General features: G+C 41.5%; 1 protein-coding gene across 1 annotated transcript in view; it reads left to right on the top strand.

Annotated features, from left to right (window-relative positions):
• LOC311114399 (zinc finger MIZ domain-containing protein 1-like) overlaps window positions 1-27,129 on the top strand; it is a gene marked incomplete at both ends in the record, with an annotated part of 51,446 nt that extends 24,317 nt beyond the window's left edge. The window contains 7 exons of the mRNA XM_084189656.1: window positions 11,194-11,417; window positions 18,551-18,755; window positions 19,006-19,296; window positions 19,861-20,061; window positions 25,759-25,833; window positions 26,057-26,225; window positions 26,984-27,129. Coding sequence (XP_084045782.1) covers window positions 11,194-11,417; window positions 18,551-18,755; window positions 19,006-19,296; window positions 19,861-20,061; window positions 25,759-25,833; window positions 26,057-26,225; window positions 26,984-27,129 — 1,311 coding nt within the window. The remainder of the gene's footprint in view (window positions 1-11,193; window positions 11,418-18,550; window positions 18,756-19,005; window positions 19,297-19,860; window positions 20,062-25,758; window positions 25,834-26,056; window positions 26,226-26,983) is intronic.
• Window positions 27,130-27,790: the final 661 nt, after the last annotated feature.

The raw sequence follows: 27,790 nt of genomic DNA, 5'->3' as shown, positions 1-27,790 counted from the left end.
AGGAGTAATATTGATGGTAGTGACTACACTAGTAATATTAGCAGTAGTGACTACAGTAGTAATAGTAGTAGTAGTGACTACAGGAGTAATATTGATGGTAGTGACTACACTAGTAATAGTAGTAGTAGTAGTGACTACAGTAGTAATAGTAGCAGTAGTGACTACAATAGTAGTAGTAGTAGTAGTGACTACAGTAGTAATAGTAGTAGTAGTAGTGACTACAGTAGTAGTAGTAGTAGTAGTAGTAGTAGTAATAGTGACTACAGTAGTAGTAGTAGTAGTGACTACATTAGTAATAGTAGTAGTAGTGACTACAGTAGTAATAGTAGTAGTAGTGACTACAATAGTAGTAGTAGTAGTAGTAGTGACTACCGTAGTAATAGTAGTAGTAGTAGTAGTAGTAGTAGTAGTAGTAATAGTGACTACAGTAGTAGTAGTAGTAGTAGTGACTACAGTAGTGATAGTAGTAGTAGTGACTACAGTAGTAATAGTAGTAGTAGTAGTGACTACAGTAGTAATAGTAGTAGTAGTAGTAGTAGTAGTAGTAGTAGTAGTAGTAGTAGTGACTACAGTAGTAGTACTAGTAGTAGTGACTACATTAGTAATAGTAGTAGTAGTGACTACAATAGTAGTAGTAGTAGTAGTAGTAGTGACTACCGTAGTAATAGTAGTAGTAGTAGTAGTAGTAGTAGTAGTAGTAATAGTGACTACAGTAGTAGTAGTAGTAGTAGTGACTACAGTAGTGATAGTAGTAGTAGTGACTACAGTAGTAATAGTAGTAGTAGTAGTAGTAGTAGTAGTAGTAGTAGTGACTACAGTAGTAATAGTAGTAGTAGTGACTACAGTAGTAATAGTAGTAGTAGTGACTACCGTAGTAATAGTAGTAGTAGTAGTAGTAGTGACTACAGTAGTAATAGTAGTAGTAGTGACTACAGTAGTAATAGTAGTAGTAGTAGTGACTACAGTAGTAATAGTAGTAGTAGTGACTACAGTAGTAATAGTAGTAGTAGTGACTGCAGTAGTAATAGTAGTAGTAGTGACTACAGTAGTAATAGTAGTAGTAGCGACTGCAGTAGTAATAGTAGTAGTAGTGACTACAGTAGTAATAGTAGTAGTAGTGACTACAGTAGTAATAGTAATAGTAGTGACTACAGTAGTAGTAGTAGTAGTAGTGACTACAGTAGTAATAGTAGTAGTAGTAGTAGTAGTGACTACAGTAGTAATAGTAGTAGTAGTGACTACAGTAGTAATAGTAATGGTAGTGACTACAATAGTAGTAGCAGTAGTAGTGACTACAGTAGTAATAGTAGTAGTAGTGACTACAGTAGTAATAGTAGTAGTAGTAACTACAGTAGTAATAGTAGTAGTGACTTACAGTAGTAATATTGATGGTAGTGACTACTATAGTAGTAGTAGTAGTAGTAGTAGTAGTAGTGACTACAGTAGTAATAGTGACTACAGTAGTAATATTGATGGTAGTGACTACTATAGTAATAGTAGTAGTAGTAGTAGTAGTAGTAGTAGTAGTAGTAGTAGTGACTACAGTAGTAGTAGTAGTGACAACATTAGTAATAGTAATAGTAACTACAGTAGTAATATTGATGGTAGTGACTACTATAGTAATAGTAGTAGTAGTAGTAGTAGTGACTACAGTAGTAATAGTAGTAGTAGTGACAACATTAGTAATAGTAATAGTAACTACAGTAGTAATATTGATGGTAGTGACTACTATAGTAATAGTAGTAGTAGTAGTAGTAGTAGTGACTACAGTAGTAATAGTGACTACAGTAGTGATAGTAGTAGTAGTGACTACATTAGTAATAGTAGTAGTAGTGACTACAGTAGTAATAGTGGTAGTAGTGACTACAGTAGTAATAGTAGTAGTAGTGACTACAGTAGTAATAGTAGTAGTAGTAGTGACTACAGTAGTAATAGTAGTAGTAGTAGTAGTAGTAGTAGTAGTAGTGACTACAGTAGTAATAGTAGTAGTAGTGACTACAGTAGTAATAGTAGTAGTAGTGACTACAGTAGTAATAGTAGTAGTAGTGACTACCGTAGTAATAGTAGTAGTAGTAGTAGTAGTAGTAGTGACTACAGTAGTAATAGTAGTAGTAGTGACTACAGTAGTAATAGTAGTAGTAGTAGTGACTACAGTAGTAATAGTAGTAGTAGTGACTGCAGTAGTAATAGTAGTAGTAGTGACTACAGTAGTAATAGTAGTAGTAGTGACTGCAGTAGTAATAGTAGTAGTAGTGACTACAGTAGTAATAGTAGTAGTAGTGACTACAGTAGTAATAGTAATAGTAGTGACTACAGTAGTAGTAGTAGTAGTAGTAGTGACTACAGTGGTAATAGTAGTAGTAGTAGTAGTAGTGACTACAGTAGTAATAGTAGTAGTAGTGACTACAGTAGTAATAGTAATGGTAGTGACTACAATAGTAATAGTAGTAGTAGTGACTACAGTAGTAATAGTAATGGTAGTGACTACAATAGTAGTAGCAGTAGTAGTGACTACAGTAGTAATAGTAGTAGTAGTGACTACAGTAGTAATAGTAGTAGTAGTAACTACAGTAGTAATAGTAGTAGTGACTTACAGTAGTAATATTGATGGTAGTGACTACTATAGTAGTAGTAGTAGTAGTAGTAGTGACTACAGTAGTAATAGTGACTACAGTAGTAATATTGATGGTAGTGACTACTATAGTAATAGTAGTAGTAGTAGTAGTAGTAGTAGTAGTAGTAGTAGTAGTAGTAGTAGTACTACAGTAGTAGTAGTAGTGACAACATTAGTAATAGTAATAGTAACTACAGTAGTAATATTGATGGTAGTGACTACTATAGTAATAGTAGTATTAGTAGTAGTAGTAGTGACTACAGTAGTAATAGTAGTAGTAGTGACAACATTAGTAATAGTAATAGTAACTACAGTAGTAATATTGATGGTAGTGACTACTATAGTAATAGTAGTAGTAGTAGTAGTAGTGACTACAGTAGTAATAGTGACTACAGTAGTGATAGTAGTAGTAGTGACTACATTAGTAATAGTAGTAGTAGTGACTACATTAGTAATAGTAGTAGTAGTAGTGACTACAGTAGTAATAGTAATAGTGACTACAGTAGTAATAGTAATGGTAGTGACTACAGTAGTAATAGTAGTAGTAGTGACTACAGTAGTAATAGTAGTAGTGGTGACTACAGTAGTAGTAGTAGTAGTGACTACAGGAGTAATATTGATGGTGGTGACTACACTAGTAATATTAGTAGTAGTGACTACAGTAGTAATAGTAGTAGTAGTGACTACAGGAGTAATATTGATGGTAGTGACTACACTAGTAATATTAGTAGTAGTGACTACAGTAGTAATAGTAGTAGTAGTGACTACAGGAGTAATATTGATGGTAGTGACTACTATAGTAATAGTAGTAGTAGTAGTAGTAGTGACTACAGTAGTAATAGTAGTAGTAGTGACAACATTAGTAATAGTAATAGTAACTACAGTAGTAATATTGATGGTAGTGACTACAGTAGTAATAGTAGTAGTAGTAGTAGTAGTAGTAGTAGTGACTACAGTAGTAATAGTAGTAGTAGTGACAACATTAGTAATAGTAATAGTAGTAATAGTAGTAGTAGTGACTACAGTAGTAATAGTAATAGTGACTACAGTAGTGATAGTAGTAGTAGTGACTATATTAGTAATAGTAGTAGTAGTGACTACATTAGTAATAGTAGTAGTAGTAGTGACTACAGTAGTAATAGTAGTAGTGACTACAGTAGTAATAGTAATAGTGACTACAGTAGTAATAGTAATGGTAGTGACTACAGTAGTAATAGTAGTAGTAGTGACTACAGTAGTAATAGTAGTAGTGGTGACTACAGTAGTAATAGTAGTAGTAGTGACTACAGGAGTAATATTGATGGTAGTGACTACACTAGTAATATTAGCAGTAGTGACTACAGTAGTAATAGTAGTAGTAGTGACTACAGGAGTAATATTGATGGTAGTGACTACACTAGTAATAGTAGTAGTAGTAGTGACTACAGTAGTAATAGTAGCAGTAGTGACTACAATAGTAGTAGTAGTAGTAGTGACTACAGTAGTAATAGTAGTAGTAGTAGTGACTACAGTAGTAGTAGTAGTAGTAGTAGTAGTAGTAATAGTGACTACAGTAGTAGTAGTAGTAGTGACTACATTAGTAATAGTAGTAGTAGTGACTACAGTAGTAATAGTAGTAGTAGTGACTACAATAGTAGTAGTAGTAGTAGTAGTGACTACCGTAGTAATAGTAGTAGTAGTAGTAGTAGTAGTAGTAGTAGTAATAGTGACTACAGTAGTAGTAGTAGTAGTAGTGACTACAGTAGTGATAGTAGTAGTAGTGACTACAGTAGTAATAGTAGTAGTAGTAGTGACTACAGTAGTAATAGTAGTAGTAGTAGTAGTAGTAGTAGTAGTAGTAGTAGTAGTAGTGACTACAGTAGTAGTAGTAGTAGTAGTGACTACATTAGTAATAGTAGTAGTAGTGACTACAATAGTAGTAGTAGTAGTAGTAGTAGTGACTACCGTAGTAATAGTAGTAGTAGTAGTAGTAGTAGTAGTAGTAATAGTGACTACAGTAGTAGTAGTAGTAGTAGTGACTACAGTAGTGATAGTAGTAGTAGTGACTACAGTAGTAATAGTAGTAGTAGTAGTAGTAGTAGTAGTAGTAGTGACTACAGTAGTAATAGTAGTAGTAGTGACTACAGTAGTAATAGTAGTAGTAGTGACTACCGTAGTAATAGTAGTAGTAGTAGTAGTAGTAGTAGTGACTACAGTAGTAATAGTAGTAGTAGTGACTACAGTAGTAATAGTAGTAGTAGTAGTGACTACAGTAGTAATAGTAGTAGTAGTGACTACAGTAGTAATAGTAGTAGTAGTGACTGCAGTAGTAATAGTAGTAGTAGTGACTACAGTAGTAATAGTAGTAGTAGCGACTGCAGTAGTAATAGTAGTAGTAGTGACTACAGTAGTAATAGTAGTAGTAGTGACTACAGTAGTAATAGTAATAGTAGTGACTACAGTAGTAGTAGTAGTAGTAGTGACTACAGTAGTAATAGTAGTAGTAGTAGTAGTAGTGACTACAGTAGTAATAGTAGTAGTAGTGACTACAGTAGTAATAGTAATGGTAGTGACTACAATAGTAGTAGCAGTAGTAGTGACTACAGTAGTAATAGTAGTAGTAGTGACTACAGTAGTAATAGTAGTAGTAGTAACTACAGTAGTAATAGTAGTAGTGACTTACAGTAGTAATATTGATGGTAGTGACTACTATAGTAGTAGTAGTAGTAGTAGTAGTAGTGACTACAGTAGTAATAGTGACTACAGTAGTAATATTGATGGTAGTGACTACTATAGTAATAGTAGTAGTAGTAGTAGTAGTAGTAGTAGTAGTAGTAGTAGTGACTACAGTAGTAGTAGTAGTGACAACATTAGTAATAGTAATAGTAACTACAGTAGTAATATTGATGGTAGTGACTACTATAGTAATAGTAGTAGTAGTAGTAGTAGTGACTACAGTAGTAATAGTAGTAGTAGTGACAACATTAGTAATAGTAATAGTAACTACAGTAGTAATATTGATGGTAGTGACTACTATAGTAATAGTAGTAGTAGTAGTAGTAGTGACTACAGTAGTAATAGTGACTACAGTAGTGATAGTAGTAGTAGTGACTACATTAGTAATAGTAGTAGTAGTGACTACAGTAGTAATAGTAGTAGTAGTGACTACAGTAGTAATAGTAGTAGTAGTGACTACAGTAGTAATAGTAGTAGTAGTAGTGACTACAGTAGTAATAGTAGTAGTAGTAGTAGTAGTAGTAGTAGTGACTACAGTAGTAATAGTAGTAGTAGTGACTACAGTAGTAATAGTAGTAGTAGTGACTACAGTAGTAATAGTAGTAGTAGTGACTACCGTAGTAATAGTAGTAGTAGTAGTAGTAGTAGTAGTGACTACAGTAGTAATAGTAGTAGTAGTGACTACAGTAGTAATAGTAGTAGTAGTAGTGACTACAGTAGTAATAGTAGTAGTAGTGACTGCAGTAGTAATAGTAGTAGTAGTGACTACAGTAGTAATAGTAGTAGTAGTGACTGCAGTAGTAATAGTAGTAGTAGTGACTACAGTAGTAATAGTAGTAGTAGTGACTACAGTAGTAATAGTAATAGTAGTGACTACAGTAGTAGTAGTAGTAGTAGTAGTAGTGACTACAGTGGTAATAGTAGTAGTAGTAGTAGTAGTGACTACAGTAGTAATAGTAGTAGTAGTGACTACAGTAGTAATAGTAATGGTAGTGACTACAATAGTAATAGTAGTAGTAGTGACTACAGTAGTAATAGTAATGGTAGTGACTACAATAGTAGTAGCAGTAGTAGTGACTACAGTAGTAATAGTAGTAGTAGTGACTACAGTAGTAATAGTAGTAGTAGTAACTACAGTAGTAATAGTAGTAGTGACTTACAGTAGTAATATTGATGGTAGTGACTACTATAGTAGTAGTAGTAGTAGTAGTAGTGACTACAGTAGTAATAGTGACTACAGTAGTAATATTGATGGTAGTGACTACTATAGTAATAGTAGTAGTAGTAGTAGTAGTAGTAGTAGTAGTAGTAGTAGTAGTAGTGACTACAGTAGTAGTAGTAGTGACAACATTAGTAATAGTAATAGTAACTACAGTAGTAATATTGATGGTAGTGACTACTATAGTAATAGTAGTATTAGTAGTAGTAGTAGTGACTACAGTAGTAATAGTAGTAGTAGTGACAACATTAGTAATAGTAATAGTAACTACAGTAGTAATATTGATGGTAGTGACTACTATAGTAATAGTAGTAGTAGTAGTAGTAGTGACTACAGTAGTAATAGTGACTACAGTAGTGATAGTAGTAGTAGTGACTACATTAGTAATAGTAGTAGTAGTGACTACATTAGTAATAGTAGTAGTAGTAGTGACTACAGTAGTAATAGTAATAGTGACTACAGTAGTAATAGTAATGGTAGTGACTACAGTAGTAATAGTAGTAGTAGTGACTACAGTAGTAATAGTAGTAGTGGTGACTACAGTAGTAGTAGTAGTAGTGACTACAGGAGTAATATTGATGGTGGTGACTACACTAGTAATATTAGTAGTAGTGACTACAGTAGTAATAGTAGTAGTAGTGACTACAGGAGTAATATTGATGGTAGTGACTACACTAGTAATATTAGTAGTAGTGACTACAGTAGTAATAGTAGTAGTAGTGACTACAGGAGTAATATTGATGGTAGTGACTACTATAGTAATAGTAGTAGTAGTAGTAGTAGTGACTACAGTAGTAATAGTAGTAGTAGTGACAACATTAGTAATAGTAATAGTAACTACAGTAGTAATATTGATGGTAGTGACTACAGTAGTAATAGTAGTAGTAGTAGTAGTAGTAGTGACTACAGTAGTAATAGTAGTAGTAGTGACAACATTAGTAATAGTAATAGTAACTACAGTAGTAATATTGATGGTAGTGACTACTATAGTAATAGTAGTAGTAGTAGTAGTAGTAGTAGTAGTAGTGACTACAGTAGTAATAGTAGTAGTAGTGACAATATTAGTAATAGTAATAGTAACTACAGTAGTAATATTGATGGTAGTGACTACTATAGTAATAGTAGTAGTAGTAGTAGTAGTGACTACAGTAGTAATAGTAGTAGTAGTGACAACATTAGTAATAGTAATAGTAGTAATAGTAGTAGTAGTGACTACAGTAGTAATAGTAGTAGTAGTAACTACAGTAGTAATAGTAGTAGTGACTTACAGTAGTAATATGTATGGTAGTGACTACTATAGTAGTAGTAGTAGTAGTAGTAGTGACTACAGTAGTAATAGTGACTACAGTAGTAATATTGATGGTAGTGACTACTATAGTAATAGTAGTAGTAGTAGTAGTAGTAGTAGTAGTAGTAGTGACTACAGTAGTAGTAGTAGTGACAACATTAGTAATAGTAATAGTAACTACAGTAGTAATATTGATGGTAGTTACTACTATAGTAATAGTAGTATTAGTAGTAGTAGTAGTGACTACAGTAGTAATAGTAGTAGTAGTGACAACATTAGTAATAGTAATAGTAACTACAGTAGTAATATTGATGGTAGTGACTACTATAGTAATAGTAGTAGTAGTAGTAGTAGTAGTAGTGACTACAGTAGTAATAGTAGTAGTAGTGACAATATTAGTAATAGTAATAGTAACTACAGTAGTAATATTGATGGTAGTGACTACTATAGTAATAGTAGTAGTAGTAGTAGTAGTGACTACAGTAGTAATAGTAGTAGTAGTGACAACATTAGTAATAGTAATAGTAGTAATAGTAGTAGTAGTGACTACAGTAGTAATAGTAATAGTGACTACAGTAGTGTTAGTAGTAGTAGTGACTATATTAGTAATAGTAGTAGTAGTGACTACATTAGTAATAGTAGTAGTAGTAGTGACTACAGTAGTAATAGTAATAGTGACTACAGTAGTAATAGTAATGGTAGTGACTACAGTAGTAATAGTAGTAGTAGTGACTACAGTAGTAATAGTAGTAGTGGTGACTACAGTAGTAATAGTAGTAGTAGTGACAACATTAGTAATAGTAATAGTAACTACAGTAGTAATATTGATGGTAGTGACTACAGTAGTAATAGTAGTAGTAGTAGTAGTAGTAGTAGTAGTGACTACAGTAGTAATAGTAGTAGTAGTGACAACATTAGTAATAGTAATAGTAACTACAGTAGTAATATTGATGGTAGTGACTACTATAGTAATAGTAGTAGTAGTAGTAGTAGTAGTAGTAGTGACTACAGTAGTAATAGTAGTAGTAGTGACAATATTAGTAATAGTAATAGTAACTACAGTAGTAATATTGATGGTAGTGACTACTATAGTAATAGTAGTAGTAGTAGTAGTAGTGACTACAGTAGTAGTAGTAGTGACAACATTAGTAATAGTAATAGTAGTAGTAGTAGTGACTACAGTAGTAATAGTAATAGTGACTACAGTAGTGATAGTAGTAGTAGTGACTATATTAGTAATAGTAGTAGTAGTGACTACATTAGTAATAGTAGTAGTAGTAGTGACTACAGTAGTAATAGTAATAGTGACTACAGTAGTAATAGTAATGGTAGTGACTACAGTAGTAATAGTAGTAGTAGTGACTACAGTAGTAATAGTAGTAGTGGTGACTACAGTAGTAATAGTAGTAGTAGTGACTACAGGAGTAATATTGATGGTAGTGACTACACTAGTAATATTAGTAGTAGTGACTACAGTAGTAATAGTAGCAGTAGTGACTACAGGAGTAATATTGATGGTAGTGACTACACTAGTAATATTAGTAGTAGTGACTACAGTAGTAATAGTAGTAGTAGTGACTACAGGAGTAATATTGATGGTAGTGACTACTATAGTAATAGTAGTAGTAGTAGTAGTGACTACAGTAGTAATAGTAGTAGTAGTGACAACATTAGTAATAGTAATAGTAACTACAGTAGTAATATTGATGGTAGTGACTACTATAGTAATAGTAGTAGTAGTAGTAGTAGTGACTACAGTAGTAATAGTAGTAGTAGTGACAACATTAGTAATAGTAATAGTAGTAATAGTAGTAGTAGTGACTACAGTAGTAATAGTAATAGTGACTACAGTAGTGATAGTAGTAGTAGTGACTATATTAGTAATAGTAGTAGTAGTGACTACATTAGTAATAGTAGTAGTAGTAGTGACTACAGTAGTAATAGTAGTAGTGACTACAGTAGTAATAGTAATAGTGACTACAGTAGTAATAGTAATGGTAGTGACTACAGTAGTAATAGTAGTAGTAGTGACTACAGTAGTAATAGTAGTAGTGGTGACTACAGTAGTAATAGTAGTAGTAGTGACTACAGGAGTAATATTGATGGTAGTGACTACACTAGTAATATTAGCAGTAGTGACTACAGTAGTAATAGTAGTAGTAGTGACTACAGGAGTAATATTGATGGTAGTGACTACACTAGTAATAGTAGTAGTAGTAGTGACTACAGTAGTAATAGTAGCAGTAGTGACTACAATAGTAGTAGTAGTAGTAGTGACTACAGTAGTAATAGTAGTAGTAGTAGTGACTACAGTAGTAGTAGTAGTAGTAGTAGTAGTAGTAATAGTGACTACAGTAGTAGTAGTAGTAGTGACTACATTAGTAATAGTAGTAGTAGTGACTACAGTAGTAATAGTAGTAGTAGTGACTACAATAGTAGTAGTAGTAGTAGTAGTGACTACCGTAGTAATAGTAGTAGTAGTAGTAGTAGTAGTAGTAGTAGTAATAGTGACTACAGTAGTAGTAGTAGTAGTAGTGACTACAGTAGTGATAGTAGTAGTAGTGACTACAGTAGTAATAGTAGTAGTAGTAGTGACTACAGTAGTAATAGTAGTAGTAGTAGTAGTAGTAGTAGTAGTAGTAGTAGTAGTAGTGACTACAGTAGTAGTAGTAGTAGTAGTGACTACATTAGTAATAGTAGTAGTAGTGACTACAATAGTAGTAGTAGTAGTAGTAGTAGTGACTACCGTAGTAATAGTAGTAGTAGTAGTAGTAGTAGTAGTAGTAATAGTGACTACAGTAGTAGTAGTAGTAGTAGTGACTACAGTAGTGATAGTAGTAGTAGTGACTACAGTAGTAATAGTAGTAGTAGTGACTACAATAGTAGTAGTAGTAGTGACTACAGTAGTAATAGTAGTAGTAGTGACTACAATAGTAGTAGTAGTAGTAGTAGTAGTAGTAGTAGTAGTAGTAGTAGTGACTACAGTAGTAATAGTAGTAGTAGTGACTACAATAGTAGTAATAGTAGTAGTAGTGACTACAGTAGTAATAGTAGTAGTAGTGACTACAGTAGTAATAGTAGCAGTAGTGACTACAGTAGTAATAGTAGTAGTAGTGACTACAGTAGTAATGGTAATAGTAGTGACTACAGTAGTAAAACTAATTGTAGTGTTGTAAATTGTTGTGTTTTGCACATATTGACCATTATTTGGCTAGTAATGGGGCCTTGAGGAAAACGATGGGCCGGTGTGTTTGAGATGCCCAGGCCCATTTCAGGTCCCAGTCACTACCTGACAGACATCATGATGACACACTGAAATTAAACCAAACACACATCTGTTTCTGTCTCATCCACCAGGTGTTGGCTAACCACATGGCTAACAGCGGTAACCCCATGAACCCTGGTGGTAACCCCATGGGTCAGGGGGGTATGTCTGGGAACAACCAGGGGATGAACTCCCCCCAGTACCCGGGACAGCAGCAGCAGTTCCCCAACAAGGCCCAGCAGAACCAGGCCTACATGCAGCAGGGGATGTACGGACGCCAGGGTTACCCCGGGGGAGGAGGAGGCTTCGGGGGGAAGTGAGTGTGGTCCCGGGGGGAGGAGGAGGCTTTGGGGGGGGGGGAGTGAGTTGTGGGCGGCAGGTAGCTTAGTGGTTAAGAGCGTTGTGCCAGTAACCGAAAGGTCGCTGGTTCTAATCCCCAAGCCGACTAGGTGAAAAATCTGTCGATGTGCCCTTGAGCAAGGCACTTAACCCTAATTGCTTCTGTAAGTCGCTCTGGATAAGAGCATCTGCTAAATGACTAAAATGTAAATGTAAATGTCCCCGGGGGAGGACGAGGCTTCGTGGGGAAGTGAGTGTGATCCTGTCAGGCCAAATAGTGTTGTTCCCCTCTGCGTCACAATGGGATTCGATAAACTATTAGCGTCTGTTGCTATATCAACAGTGTGATGACCTAATGATGGAGATCATTACAGCCTAAATGACGTTATTTTCATCATCACTATGCAAACAAGGCTGATTTCGGCGACAATTTCGCTGTTTAAACAAGTTTTGTTTAGCGAATAAAATGAAAACATGACTTCGAACTGCTTTTGGGTACCTTGTTAACATTACAACATTAAATCCATGTCTTCAACGTTGCTACGTTTCGGAAATGGCGAAGAAAACGTGTAATCAGCTTGACACGTTAAAGTTACTTACCTTAGAGATCACAAAGTCAGCTTATTTCCACTCCATTCATATGCAAATCCGTTTGAGTCATACACTGGCTTGTCTGGCTGTCACGTTTTTTATTTTAACCTGCCCTTCCCTCATCTACACTGAAATAATATAATTTCAGTAGTCCTCTATTATGATTCATTGTTTTTATATCTCGCATAGCTCATTAGCACCCCCTTGTGGTTTAATATATATGTATCTATTATAGGTCCTAGTATACAACAATAATGTGGAACTAATAAATACCATTAAAGGATTCCTTACAACTTACAATAATGAACACCTTGTGAAACAGCTGTGAAAACCAACCTGGCAAAATATTTAAGATTTCAATACATAAACTTTGATATTTTTTGTTACAGTTGTGTCATGAATATATTTTCAGATTTTTTGTTGTACACTCACATGGCAATCATAGACTGAAATACTGAATTATGGTGTGTGGAATATAGAGAGGTGGTGGTTGCTGTGTGGGTGGGAGGTTCTGCCTGCCACTTGTTCTCAACAGGCAGCCAGTCTCGGAAGGGGGACTTATAATAATATATAATAATAATATGCCATTTAGCAGACGCTTTTATCCAAGCGCCATGCTCTACCAATTGAGCTACAGAGGACTTGAAGAGGGAGAAATCCAGGCACCGCTGCTCTCTTTGTTCTGAGTGTTTGCAGCGCTAGTGTTTTTAGTTCATCTGTGTATCTCACATATTATGTGGCCCAGTATGACAGAACAAGAACACTTTCTTAGCAGATAATGACAACAACAGTAGCTGTAGATGATGTAATGAAAAGTTGGAGGGTGGTTGGTAATGGAGGACATCAGGTGGATCCACGTCTGGCTGTTGGGCAGAACCCCTAGGTCCTGGAGAACAGGAGCAGAGTTAAAGGGAGCAGGTCCGGGTGTTGGGCAGAACCCCTAGGTCCTGGAGAACAGGAGCAGAGTTAAAGGGAACAGGTCCGGGTGTTGGGCAGAACCCCTAGGTCCTGGAGAACAGGAGCAGAGTTAAAGGGAGCAGGTCCGGGTGTTGGGCAGAACACCTAGGTCCTGGAGAACAGGAGCAGAGTTAAAGGGAGCAGGTCCGGGTGTTGGGCAGAACACCTAGGTCCTGGAGAACAGGAGCAGAGTTATAGGGAGCAGGTCCGGGTGTTGGGCAGAACCCCTAGGTCCTGGAGAACAGGAGCAGAGTTAAAGGGAACAGGTCTGGGTGTTGGGCAGAACCCCTAGGTCCTGGAGAACAGGAGCAGAGTTAAAGGGAACAGGTCTGGGTGTTGGGCAGAACACCTAGGTCCTGGAGAACAGGAGCAGAGCTAAATGGAGCAGGTCTGGGTGTTGGGCCGAACCCCTAGGTCCTGGAGAACAGGAGCAGAGCTAAAGGGAGCAGGTCCGGGTGTTGGGCAGAACCCCTAGGTCCTGGAGAACAGGAGCAGAGTTAAAGGGAACAGGTCTGGGTGTTGGGCAGAACCCCTAGGTCCTGGAGAACAGGAGCAGAGCTAAAGGGAGCAGGTCCGGGTGTTGGGCAGAACCCCTAGGTCCTGGAGAACAGGAGCAGAGTTAAAGGGAACAGGTCCGGGTGTTGGGCAGAACCCCTAGGTCCTGGAGAACAGGAGCAGAGTTAAAGGGAGCAGGTCCGGGTGTTGGGCAGAACCCCTAGGTCCTGGAGAACAGGAGCAGAGTTAAAGGGAACAGGTCCGGGTGTTGGGCAGAACCCCTAGGTCCTGGAGAACAGGAGCAGAGTTAAAGGGAACAGGTCCGGGTGTTGGGCAGAACCCCTAGGTCCTGGAGAACAGGAGCAGAGTTAAAGGGAACAGGTCCGGGTGTTGGGCAGAACCCCTGGGTCCTGGAGAACAGGAGCAGAGTTAAAGGGAACAGGTCCAGGTGTTGGGCAGAACCCCTAGGTCCTGGAGAACAGGAGCAGAGCTAAAGGGAACAGGTCCGGGTGTTGGGCCGAACCCCTAGGTCCTGGAGAACAGGGGCAGAGTTAAAGGGAGCAGGTCTGGGTGTTGGGCAGAACCCCTAGGTCCTGGAGAACAGGAGCAGAGATAAAGGGAACAGGTCCAGGTGTTGGGCAGAACCCCTAGGTCCTGGAGAACAGGAGCAGAGTTAAAGGGAGCAGGTCTGGGTGTTGGGCAGAACCCCTAGGTCCTGGAGAACAGGAGCAGAGATAAAGGGAACAGGTCCAGGTGTTGGGCAGAACCCCTAGGTCCTGGAGAACAGGAGCAGAGTTATAGGGAACAGGGGAGGAGACAGAGACGTAAACAAGCAAACACAGGTTACACTTTACTGTGAGGAAATGTGATGGATTAGGGCAGTGTTATAAATGGGAGATATGTACTTTTCTACACTTTTGGAAGGTATAGCCTACCTCAAGCTGGTCCCCCTCCGACTCAGAGCACAGAGAATCAGATCCGAACTCACTGGTTCTGGTAGATGCGATACCCTCTGGGGGGCTCGGACAGTCGATGGTCCTAAAGTCATTTGGAGAGGTCAATTGAAGAGGTACATTTTTTTATAAGATCAGCATAACTACCATTTCTTGCTTTCTCAAATGTCAACCAAAGCGTAACATACTTTGTCTATTGGGCTTCACCGAAGTGTAGGGCGTCAGGGCTTTCAGTGGTCGACCGTCCAACTGCTCCAACTGGAGAAGATTGTTGGCTTCCACCGAGGAAACCCTAGGAAGACGAAGAGAAAAATATTGGTCTTAGGGAAACTAAAACTAGCTTCAGGTTATTTTATGTGCAAATAGTTATTATCTGAGATGTTTTATATTCACCTTAACAGACGGTGACCCCAGCTCCGGTAGCTCTACTTCTGTTTGTCCTGCGCCTTACATTTCACATTTTAGTCATTTAGCAGACGCTCTTACCCAGAGCGACTTACAGGAGCAATTAGGGTTAAGTGCCTTGCTCAAGGGCACATCGACAGATTTTTCACCTAGTCGGCTCGGGGATTAGAACCGGCGACATTTCGGTTACTGGCACAACGCTCTTAACCACTAAGCTACCTACCTTGTCCAAGTTCAGTCTCACTTTGATTGATAACAGCAATAAATGCAATTATATTTCATATTACAAATACATTTCTTACATATCTCTTGGAGGGCCAGAAAATAAATTAACAGCGGACACTTTTTTTTTTTTAACCCTCCACATCCTTCTCAGCCCGTGCCTGAAGGTGGTCCTCAAAGGCGTTGTGATCCGGTTCGACAACTTCCACCGCATTAAAAAAATAAAACAAACCATTGGTGACAGAATATAACCTATAACATCCGTACCTTGTTCCAGCGTTCATGACCTCTGACCTCAGGAGAACCCGTGGGTGTTGAAGATGTCCGTCATCACCTTGGAGGTGGCCTCAGACAGTCTCGTCCTTGATGGGTATCATACAAAAAAACGAAAATCTATTCCGAGCACCCTTTTTAATGGGTTCCAGAAGGGAATTTAGAGTTAAGCACGTTCTCTTACTTGACTGACCTTAATGGGTATTGCCTCCACCCACTTGGTAAAGTGATCGGTCGCCGTCAGACACCAGCTGTTGCCATTCCTGGATTTCGGGAAGGGTCCGATGAGGTCCACCCGCTAACATTTAAAGTGTTAGAGAGAAGATTACTTTATTCTTACCCGTATCTGTGTCATACAGTATGCACATTTTCATATGTATAAGGATACTGAAAAAACACATTCTATAATATTGAACTCTGCTGTGGTCAAATAAAGCAACCGTTACAAAACAACTTATCAGGGCAGAATTTGAATTGGGACACTTTTACCGATCATGTGCCATGGTGAAACATCTTTGATGGGCTTCAACTCCGGCGCCACAGTCTTCACCCTCTCAAACCTCTGGCAGGCGAGACAGGGTACTGACCTTTTTAAGCACAAAGTGACAAATTGAAACATTGTGACATTCATTGAAATCATAATAATTTCTGATTATAATAGAATGTGATTGATAAACAAAAGGTTATTCAACTTGCCCAGCTGTCCACCTCCTTGACAATTCCCCGTCAGAAGAAGCGTAGGTTGATTTTGGCAATCGTGCGCTTCACTCCGAAATGGCCAGCATGCATCTCAATCAGCACGGCCTCCTTCACCTCCTTAGTAAAAATCTCCCGCCTGTGCGGCTGGCCATCCTTCCCCACGTAGGTACATGTGATTGCCTAACAAGTTGGAAGAGAAGAGTTGTTGAAATACTCAAGTCTTAAGTACATTTGCACTGCTGTCTTTCTCTCTCTGTTTCTCTCTCTCCCTCTCTCACTTTCATCTTTTCTTTCTCACTTTCCTCCTATCTTCTCTGAATGTTGCGCCTCTCGTTGAGATCAGTGGTGCCTTCGTAGCACTTCGCCTGGTTTGAAAGATACAATAAAATCTCCTCGAGGGATGCCATTGAAGTGCAAGCTACATAGAATCAGAAAGCTACGATAACATTTACAGTAGCTAGCTAGCTAACGTTAGCTAAATAAAACTGGCTAGCTAGCTGACTAGGCAGGCTGAGGTAACGTTATATAAGTAACGTTTGTTAGAAATTGCGTAATTCAAATCTGGTATTGGAATAAGAGAAAACATAATCAAGAGATATTCAATCCAAGCTAAATTTATTATATGCAAAATGTATGTATGATAAGTATGATGGTTCGTATACGGGCTCACTGAAATACCACGCAGGGCAGACAGAGAACTAATCCATTGTTCTGAGTTCTTCTTCAAATACTCTGACAGAGATAGTTCCCACTCTCTGCTGGCCAATCAGAGTAGAGACTGAGCGTGGTTTAGACTTACTCAGCCAATCCGTTGGCGCACCGGCTGGTCCCAGCCTCTTGGCGCTCCACCTGTTGCACACTGTTGCCAGGCATACGTTTTTATCATAACAACCTGTGGAGTTAGCACCCAAAAGACACCGTTCCACTGTACCTACGTTCAAGGACGGTTCACAGACAACGGTTCACAGACAACAAAGAGGCAGTGTTCGTATCTGTAAGAAATATAAGTCTTATCTGTCCTTCCCCCTAACGTTCCTCACATGAATCACAGCCTGTTATGTGAAACAATTTATATCAGTATAGTACAAACCTATGCTTATCATTAATGCATTCCTTCTAAGCTATTCATCACATACAGATCCAATTATGAGAAAATAGAACACCACACGTTACAGTAGCTAGCAACGTCAATCTAAAAACAGCTTAAATGATTTATTCCTATTTAACAATATTTTCTTATATAAAGACAAATATATGGTAACGAAAGAGTGTTCTCTTTTCCCGTATTTTCGGTCCTCTGAAGCAGCAGGTATTCAGCAGGTTGTCACCGTCTAAAACACGGTCCTTGGAGAGCAATTCTGAGGTAATACTTTTTTTGCGGGGACTGAGCGAGCTTCTTACGAGGTGAAATAGAACTGCCCGTGTCCTCCTTCCTTCGCTACGAGGTAAAATAGAGCCAAGCAACCAGCATAGCAACGGACGCTTTGGTTCATTACAAAATCCGGTTCAGAATGTTGCAAATTCTAGCAACAGCCCCTAGCAACAGAAGCTAGAACTCATCGAATCCCATTGTGACGCAGGGGATAGACACTATTTGGCCGGGGGACACTATTTGGCCGGGGGACACTATTTGGCCGGGGGACACTATTTGGCCGGGGGACACTATTTGGCATGACAGACCCCCCGGGGTAGGAGGAGGCTAAGGGGGAAGTGAGTGTGGCACCATAAATGGCACCATTTACTCTATAAAGTGCCCTACTTTTGGTCAAAAGTAGTACACTATATAGGGAATAGGGTGCAATTTGGGATGCAACCTATGTTTAGAAGGTAGTATACAGGTAGAGTACGTGTTGAGAGTCGACCTGGTAGACAGGTAGAGTGTTGAGAGTCGACCTGGTAGACAGGAAGAGTGTAGAGAGTCGACCTGGTAGACAGGAAGAGTGTTGAGAGTCGACCTGGTAGACAGGAAGAGTGTAGAGAGTCGACCTGGTAGACAGGAAGAGTGTGGAGAGTCAACCTGGTAGACAGGAAGAGTGTAGAGAGTCAACCTGGTAGACAGGCAAAGGGTCTGTGAAATATTGAATAGAAAAACCATGCCATCTTGTTGACTCCCAGTGAGAGTGTGTGGAGGGTTTATGATTTGTAACTGAAAGTGATGCCTGGTTGGTACCTAAGCAGGCAGGTGAAGATGCTGTGGAGAGAGGAATATTAGTCCATGTTGTCACCCATCTCAATCTCAAATTTGTTGGGTTTCAAAATCACTTCAAAACTTGAAGCTCTCAACCTGTTGTCTCTCAGCTGTATACCAAAACACGTGGGGGCGCCATTTTGTTGTTTTTCAAATGCTTTAAGTAGGATAGAATAAATGTACTTGTATGCAGAAGCCTGTATTGTGTAATGCAGCATGGCTAACACAAATCACTTTGCACTCATTGACATCATGACCCTTCCATGACCTACCCTCACTACTTACTCGTGATTTGGTTGATGCTACCTTCTGTGTCCTGTCTCCTAGTTACCCCGGAGGTCTTAACTCCGGTCCCGGCGGCATGGGCATGCCCCCCCACTCCCGCCCCGCTGGTGACTTCACCCAACCCGCTGCTGCCGCTGCCGCCGCCGCTGTCGCCGCCGCTGCTGCCACGGCGACCGCCACTGCCACGGCAACCGTTGCCGCCATGCAGCAAGACACTCAAAACAAGGACATGAACCCGTACGGACCGGTACGTTGCAACGCCCATACACACGCCTTAATGATGCCCCTCTGTTAACACAGTAGAGAGTTACAGCACACAAACCTACAGATAATTGACTACTTTTGTATAAGATGTGACAAATTATACAGGGGGGGGATTTTCCCTGAAAGCTTCGTTGCGCCAAGATCATCTTTACTTTCATTGCCTGTCATCGTCTTAGTATTAGAAGCTTTAAAAAATAATGTCTATTGTATTGGTCCCTGTTCTCCTCTTCCAGATGACTTCGTCTTTCCAGATGGGACCCAACCAGGCGTACCAGAACCAGTTCATTAACCAGGGGCCAGGGAGGCCCAGAGGCCCTCCATCCCTCCCAGTGAACATGGGCCCCGGCCCTGGCATGAACCCCTCCAACATGGGCCCTTCCCACATGGGATTGAACCAGCCCCGGGCCCAGGGGATGGGGCCCTTTGGAGGCCACGGGGGCCAGAGGATACCCCAGCAGGGATACCCAGGACCCAGGCCCCAGGGTATGGGCATGCAGGGTATGAAGAGACCCTACCCTGGAGAGGTGAGTGGATCTGTGGGGGGGGTGAAACCACCATGACTCCTCTGTAGCTCAGTTGGTAGAGCGTGGTGCTTGCAATGCCAGGATAGTGGGTTTGATTCCCGGGACCACCCATTACGTAAAACATTTATACACACGTGACTGTAACTCACTTTGGATAAAAGTGATGGCTAAATGGCATATTATTATTATTATATTATGACTAGCAATATGTCTCACTGTAGATGCTGACATTGATATACTTATTCGCGTTTATTAGGCTACCCTCGATTGATGTTACACTAAGGCAAAGTTTACTAATTTCCAATGAAACATGATCTAATATGATTCAGTTCTTATTGGATGGTAACTTCTTATTGGATGGTAACTTCCTGTATCAAATATTGTATAGTAATATTAGTATTTAGTACTTTATTTGTACCTTTTATTTATACGTTATTGTAATATTGTAATATATTCCTCCCTAGCCTGACTATTGATAACCTCACCATTATTGTCCAATCAAGCAACTACTTGATGAAATACTTAACTGTAATATCTTTCCTTCTTTTGTTCCTCCCTGTAAAGCCTAACTACGGAGGACAGCAGTACGGTCCAGGACCAAACAGTCAGGGGTTCCCCCAGCAGCAGAGCCAGTACCCCACCCACACCCACAACCCCTCCAGGCCACTCCCGTCCCCCAACTACCCAGGCCAGAGGATGCCTGGTGGGCAGCAGATCCAGGGCCAGTACCCCCCTCCTGGAGGGGCCATGGGACAGTACTACAAGGTGAGCAGCCATAGACACTAGAGCATGCCTACGGCCCTCCCAACCCTGTTCCTGGAGAGATACCCTTTAACCCTGTTCCTGGAGAGATACCCTCCAACCCTGAGATACCCTCCAACCCTGCTCCTGGAGAGATACCCTCTAACCCTGCTCATGGAGAGATACCCTCCAACCCTGAGATACCCTCCAACCCTGTTCCTGGAGAGATACCCTGCAACCCTGAGATACCCTCCAACCCTGCTCCTGGAGAGATACCCTGCAACCCTGAGATACCCTCCCAACCCTGTTCCTGGAGAGATACCCTCTAACCCTGCTCCTGGAGAGATACCCTCCAACCCTGTTCCTGGAGAGATACCCTGCAACCCTGAGATACCCTCCCAACCCTGTTCCTGGAGAGATACCCTCTAACCCTGCTCCTGGAGAGATACCCTCCAACCCTGCTCCTGGAGAGATACCCTCCAACCCTGTTCCTGGAGAGATACCCTGCAACCCTGCTCATGGAGAGATACCCTCTAACCCTGCTCCTGGAGAGATACCCTACAACCCTGTTCCTGGAGAGATACCCTGCAACCCTGAGATACCCTCCCAACCCTGTTCCTGGAGAGATACCCTGCAACCCTGAGATGCCCTCCCAACCCTGCTCCTGGAGAGATACCCTCTAACCCTGCTCCTGGAGAGATACCCTCCAACCCTGTTCCTGGAGAGATACCCTGCAACCCTGAGATACCCTCCCAACCCTGTTCCTGGAGAGATACCCTGCAACCCTGAGATACCCTCCCAACCCTGCTCCTGGAGAGATACCCTCTAACCCTGCTCCTGGAGAGATACCCTCTATCCCTGTTCCTGGAGAGATACGCTCTATCCCTGCTCCTGGAGAGATACCCTCCAACCCTGAGATACCCTCCAACCCTGTTTATGGAGAGATACCCTCTAACCCTGCTCCTGGAGAGATACCCTCCAAACATGAGATACCCTCCAACCCTGCTCCTGGAGAGATACCCTCTAACGCTGCTCCTGGAGAGATACCCTCCAACCCTGTTTATGGAGAGATACCCTCCAACCCTGTGATACCCTCCAACCCTGTTTATGGAGAGATACCCTCTATCCCTGTTCCTGGAGAGATACCCTCCAACCCTGAGATACCCTCCAACCCTGTTTATGGAGAGATACCCTCTATCCCTGCTCCTGGAGAGATACCCTCCAACCCTGCTCCTGGAGAGATACCCTCCAACCCTGTTTATGGAGAGATACCCTCCAACCCTGCTCCTGGAGAGATACCCTCCAACCCTGCTCATGGAGAGATACCCTCCAACCCTGTTTATGGAGAGATACCCTCCAACCCTGAGATACCCTCCAACCCTGAGATACCCTCCAACCCTGCTCATGGAGAGATACCCTCTAACCCTGTTCCTGGAGAGATACCCTCCAACCCTGAGATACCCTCCAACCCTGTTCCTGGAGAGATACCCTCCAACCCTGAGATACCCTCCAACCCTGCTCATGGAGAGATACCCTCTAACCCTGCTCCTGGAGTGATACCCTCCAACCCTGCTCCTGGAGAGATACCCTCCAACCCTGCTCCTGGAGAGATACCCTCCAACCCTGTTTATGGAGAGATACCCTCTAACCCTGTTCCTGGAGAGATACCCTCCAACCCTGCTCCTGGAGAGATACCCTCCAACCCTGTTTATGGAGAGATACCCTCTAACCCTGTTCCTGGAGAGATACCCTCCAACCCTGCTCCTGGAGAGATACCCTCCAACCCTGTTTATGGAGAGATACCCTCCAACCCTGTTTATGGAGAGATACCCTCCAACCCTGCTCCTGGAGAGATACCCTCCAACCCTGAGATACCCTCCAACCCTGTTTATGGAGAGATACCCTCCAACCCTGCTCCTGGAGAGATACCCTCCCAACCCTGTTCCTGGAGAGATACCCTCTAACCCTGCTCCTGGAGAGATACCCTCCAACCCTGTTCCTGGAGAGATACCCTGCAACCCTGAGATACCCTCCAACCCTGCTCCTGGAGAGATACCCTCCAACCCTGCTCCTGGAGAGATACCCTCCAACCCTGAGATATCCTCTAACTCTGCTCCTGGAGAGATACCCTCTAACCCTGAGATATCCTCTAACCCTGCTCCTGGAGAGATACCCTCCAACCCTGAGATATCCTCTAACCCTGCTCCTGGAGAGATACCCTCCAACCCTGAGATATCCTCTCTGCTCCTGGAGAGATACCCTCCAACCCTGTTCCTGGAGAGATACCCTCTAACTCTGCTCCTGGAGAGATACCCTCCAACCCTGAGATACCCTCCAACCCTGCTCATGGAGAGATACCCTCCAACCCTGTTCCTGGAGAGATACCCTCCAACCCTGTTCCTGGAGAGATACCCTCCAACCCTGCTCCTGGAGAGATACCCACTAACCCTGTTCCTGAAGAGATACCCTCCAACCTTGAGATACCCTCTAACCCTGTTTATGGAGAGATACAGTTGAAGTTGGAAGTTTACATAAACCGTAGCCAAATATATTTAAACTCAGTTTTTCACAATTCCTGACATTTAATCCTAGTAAGAATTCCCTGTCTTAGGTCAGTTAGGATCACCACTTTATTTTAAGAATGTGAAATAATAGTAGAGAGAATGATTTATTTCAGCTTTTCTTTCTTTCATCACATTCCCAGTGGGTCAGAAGTTTACATACACTCAATTAGTATTTGGTTGCATTGCCTTTAAATTGTTTAACTTTGGTCAAACGTTTCGGGTGGCCTTCCACAAGCTTCCCACAATTAGTTGGGTGAATTTTGGCCCATTCCTCCTGACAGAGCTGGTGTAACTGAGTCAGGTTTGTAGGCCTCCTTGCTCGCACACACTTTTTCAGTTCTGCCCACAAATGTTATATAAGATGGACATCAGGACTTTGTGATGGCCACTCCAATACCTTGACTTTGTTGTCCTTAAGCCATTTTGCCTTAACTTTGGAAGTATGCTTGGGGTCATTGTCCATTTGGAAGACCCATTTGCGACCAAGCTTTAACTTCCTGACTGATGTCTTGAGATGTTGCTTCAATATATCCACATAATTTTCCTTCCTCATGATGCCATCTATTTTGTGAAGTGCACCAGTCTCTCCTGCAGCAAAGCACCCCCACAGCATAATGCTGCCACCCCCGTGCTTCACGGTTGGGATGGTGTTCTTCGGCTTGCAAGCCAACCCCTTTTTCCTCCAAACATAACGATGGTCATTATGGGCAAACAGTTCTATTTTTGTTTCATCAGACCAGAGGACATTTCTCCAAAAAGTACGATCTTTGTCCCCATGTGCAGTTGCAAACCGTAGTCTGGCTTTTTTATGGTGGTTTTGGAGCAGTGGCTTCTTCCTTGCTGAGCGACCTTTCAGGTTATGTCGATATAGGACTTGTTTTACTGTGGATATAGATACTTTTGTACCTGTTTCCTTCGGCATCTTCACAAGGTCCTTTGCTGCTGTTCTGGGATTGATTTGCACTTTTCGCACTAAAGTACGTTCATCTCTAGGAGACAGAACGCGTCTCCTTCCTGAGCGGTATGACGGCTGCGTGGTCCCATGGTGTTTGTACAGATGAATGTGGTACCTTCAGGCGTTTGGAAATTGCTCCCAAGGATGAACCAGACTTGTGGAGGTCTAGAAAAAAATGTCTGAGGTCTTGGCTGATTTCTTTTGATTTTCCCATGATGTCAAGCAAAGAGGCACTGAGTTTGAAGGTAGGCCTTGAAATACATCCACAGGTACACCTCCAATTGACTCAAATGACGTCAATTAGCCTATCAGAAGCTTCTAAAACCGTGACATCATTTTCTGGAATTTTCCAAGCTGTTTAAAGGCACCGTCAACTTAGTGTATGTAAACTTCTGACCCACTGGAATTGTGACACAGTGAATTATAAGTGAAATAACCTGTCTGTAAACAATTGTTGGAAAAATTACTTGTGTCATGCACAAAGTAGATGTCCTAACCGACTTGCCAAAACTATAGTTTGTTAACAAGAAATTTGTGGAGTGGTTGAAAAAACGAGTTTTAATGACTCCAACCTAAGTGTATGTAAACTTCCGACTTCAACTGTACCCTCCAACCCCACTCCTGGAGAGATAACCTCTAACCCTGTTATTGCAGAGCTACCCTCCTGTAGGTAAAACCTCCAGGATGGTATCTCTCCAGGAACAGGGTTAGCGTTAAAACCTACATGATGGTATCTCTCCAGGAACAGGGTTAGAGTTCAAACCTACAGGAGGGTATCTCTCCAGGAACAGGGTTAGAGGTAAAACCTACAGGATGGTATCTCTCCAGGAACAGGGTTAGAGTTAAAACCTACAGGAGGGTATCTCTCCAGGAACAGGGTTAGAGTTCAAACCTACAGGAGGGTATCTCTCCAGGAACAGGGTTAGCGTTCAAACCTACAGGAGGGTATCTCCCCAGGAACAGGGTTAGAGTTCAAACCTACAGGAGGGTATCTCTCCAGGAACAGGGTTAGCGTTAAAACCTACATGATGGTATCTCTCCAGGAACAGGGTTAGCGTTAAAACCTACATGATGGTATCTCTCCAGGAACAGGGTTAGAGTTCAAACCTACATGATGGTATCTCTCCAGGAACAGGGTTAGAGTTCAAACCTACAGGAGGGTATCTCTCCAGGAACAGGGTTAGAGTTAAAACCTACAGGAGGGTATCTCTCCAGGAACAGGGTTAGAGTTCAAACCTACAGGAGGGTATCTCTCCAGGAACAGGGTTAGAGTTCAAACCTACAGGAGGGTAGCTCTCCAGGAACAGGGTTAGAGTTCAAACCTACAGGAGGGTATCTCTCCAGGAACAGGGTTAGCGTTCAAACCTACAGGAGGGTATCTCTCCAGGAACAGGGTTAGAGTTCAAACCTACAGGAGGGTATCTCTCCAGGAACAGGGTTAGAGTTCAAACCTACAGGAGGGTATCTCTCCAGGAACAGGGTTAGAGTTAAAACCTACAGGAGGGTATCTCTCCAGGAACAGGGTTAGAGTTCAAACCTACAGGAGGGTATCTCTCCAGGAACAGGGTTAGAGTTCAAACCTACAGGATGGTATCTCTCCAGGAACAGGGTTGGAGTTAAAACCTACATGATGGTATCTCTCCAGGAACAGGGTTAGAGTTAAAACCTACAGGAGGGTATCTCTCCAGGAACAGGGTTGGAGTTCAAACCTACAGGAGGGTATCTCTCCAGGAACAGGGTTAGAGTTCAAACCTACAGGATGGTATCTCTCCAGGAACAGGGTTAGAGTTAAAACCTACAGGATGGTATCTCTCCAGGAACAGGGTTAGAGTTCAAACCTACAGGAGGGTAGCTCTCCAGGAACAGGGTTAGAGTTCAAACCTACAGGAGGGTATCTCTCCAGGAACAGGGTTAGAGTTAAAACCTACAGGAGGGTAGCTCTCCAGGAACAGGGTTAGAGTTCAAACCTACATGATGGTGTCTCTCCAGGAACAGGGTTAGAGTTCAAACCTACAGGAGGGTAGCTCTCCAGGAACAGGGTTGGAGTTCAAACCTACAGGAGGTTATCTCTCCAGGAACAGGGTTGGAGAAACCTGTACTAGAGTCCATAGTGAGTGACTGCTAACAGTACAGTGCCTGTGTACTTAGTTCTGCACCATTACAGCTATGTCATCTAATGTTTTGTTCTGTGTCTTTTTTCAGCAAGAGCCTTTCAACGGTCAAAGTAACACCTTTTCTGGGAGTGGATATCAGTACAGCCAAGGCAATATGAATGGGGTAAGCTTTACTGTCACCTTACTAGGATGACCTGCCCAGTGCCCACTCATATTAAAATGTAGGATACCTGATGAAATACTGTACATTTGATTTGATCTATGCACAATAGTTATATATTTATCGATATTTACATGTTGTGTATCTTCTTTTACACATGCAAATAAATACAATTATTTAAAATGATAATACAAAAATAATATTTATATTTTGTTATCTGTTATAGCCTCCTCGACCGGTGGGTAACTACCCCCATTCCCCGGTGCCTGGCAACCCGACCCCGCCCATGACCCCAGGAAGTAGTATCCCTCCCTACCTGTCTCCAAATCAGGACGTCAAGCCCCCTTTCCCTCCAGACATCAAAACAAATACCAGCGCTCTTCCTCCTCCCCCTGGTCAGTCTGCCTCTCAATTCAATTCAATTCAAAGGGCTTTATTGGCATGAGAAACATATGAACAGTAAATATTACACTCACAAAAGTTCCAAAGGAATAGAGACATTTCAAATGTCATATTATGTCTATATACAGTGTCTCTCTCTCTCTCTCTCTCTGTCTCTCTCTCTCTCTCTCTCTCTCTCTCTCTCTCTCTCTCTCTCTCTCTCTCTCTCTCTCTCTCTCTCTCTCTCTCTCTCTCTCTCTCTCTCTCTCTCTCTCTCTCTCTCTCTCTCTCTCTCTCTCTCTCTCTCTCTCTCTCTCTCTCTCTCTCTCTCTCTCTCTCTCTCTCACACTTCCTCCACCTCCAGGTTAGTCTCTTTACATAGTGTCACAACAGAGGACTTCCCATCCCAACAGTCCTCATCGTATACCTATCTTACATGTGCTTTTGACATTAGCATTAGTTTGATACAAAATACACATTTTGACCTAAAATGTCACTTTATCTGCCCTTTATCACTGAACCGTTGTTGTTTTTATATAGTTATTTGTTTGTTGTAATTTGTATCATTTTTATGTACTTTGAATTTGCTGCATTTTTGTGAAGCAGGGCTCCCTTGAAAAAGAGACTTTTGGTCTCAATGAGACTTCCATTCATAAAAAAAAAGTTAAATAAATGAAAGTGCTTGAATGAAGATTCAGTATAATTGGTACAGTATCACCAACCAACCTTTATTTAAGGAAAACGTCTGACCGTCTCCTCTTCTCTCTCCCAGCCAATCCCAACGAGGAGCTGCGTCTGACCTTCCCGGTGAGGGACGGGGTGGTCCTAGAGCCCTTCAGACTGGAGCACAACCTGGCCGTCAGTAACCATGTCTTCCACCTCCGCCCCTCCGTACACCAGACCCTCATGTGGAGGTGAGGCTTTCCCCTACAGCCCTCTGACTCAACTCTGGACCTGGAAGTCAGTTCCACTGTTTTCTCCCCATAGTTCCCCTCTAATCAGGGACTGATTTAGACCTGGGACACCAGGTGGGTGATTCCTCTCTAATCAGGGACTGATTTAGACCTGGGACACCAGGTGGGTGATTCCCCTCTAATCAGGGACTGATTTAGACCTGGGACACCAGGTGGGTGATTCCTCTGTAATCAGGGACTGATTTAGACCTGGGACACCAGGTGGGTGCAATTAATGATCAGGTAGAACAGAAGACCAGCAGGCTACATACCTCCTAGGATAAGAGTTGGATACCCCTGCCCTACACCCTAACCCTATACCCTAACCTACACCCTAAACCTATACCCTACCCCTACATCCTAACCTAAACCCTACACCCTAACCTTATACCCTGATCTACATCCTAACCTAAACCCTATACCCTACACCCTAACCTTACACCCTAACTCTATACCCATACACCCTAACCTTACACCCTAACTATGTACCCTACACCCTAACCTACACCCTATCCCTATACCCTACACCCTAAATCTATACCCTACACCCTAACTCTATACCCTACACCCTAACTCTATACCCTACACCCTAACCCTACACCCTAACTCTATACCCTACACCCTAA

This window comes from Coregonus lavaretus, assembly GCF_964263955.1.
Source record: "Coregonus lavaretus genome assembly, contig: HAP1_SCAFFOLD_3486, whole genome shotgun sequence".
Lineage (NCBI taxonomy): Eukaryota > Metazoa > Chordata > Actinopteri > Salmoniformes > Salmonidae > Coregonus > Coregonus lavaretus.
This window is presented reverse-complemented; position numbering and strand designations above follow the sequence as displayed.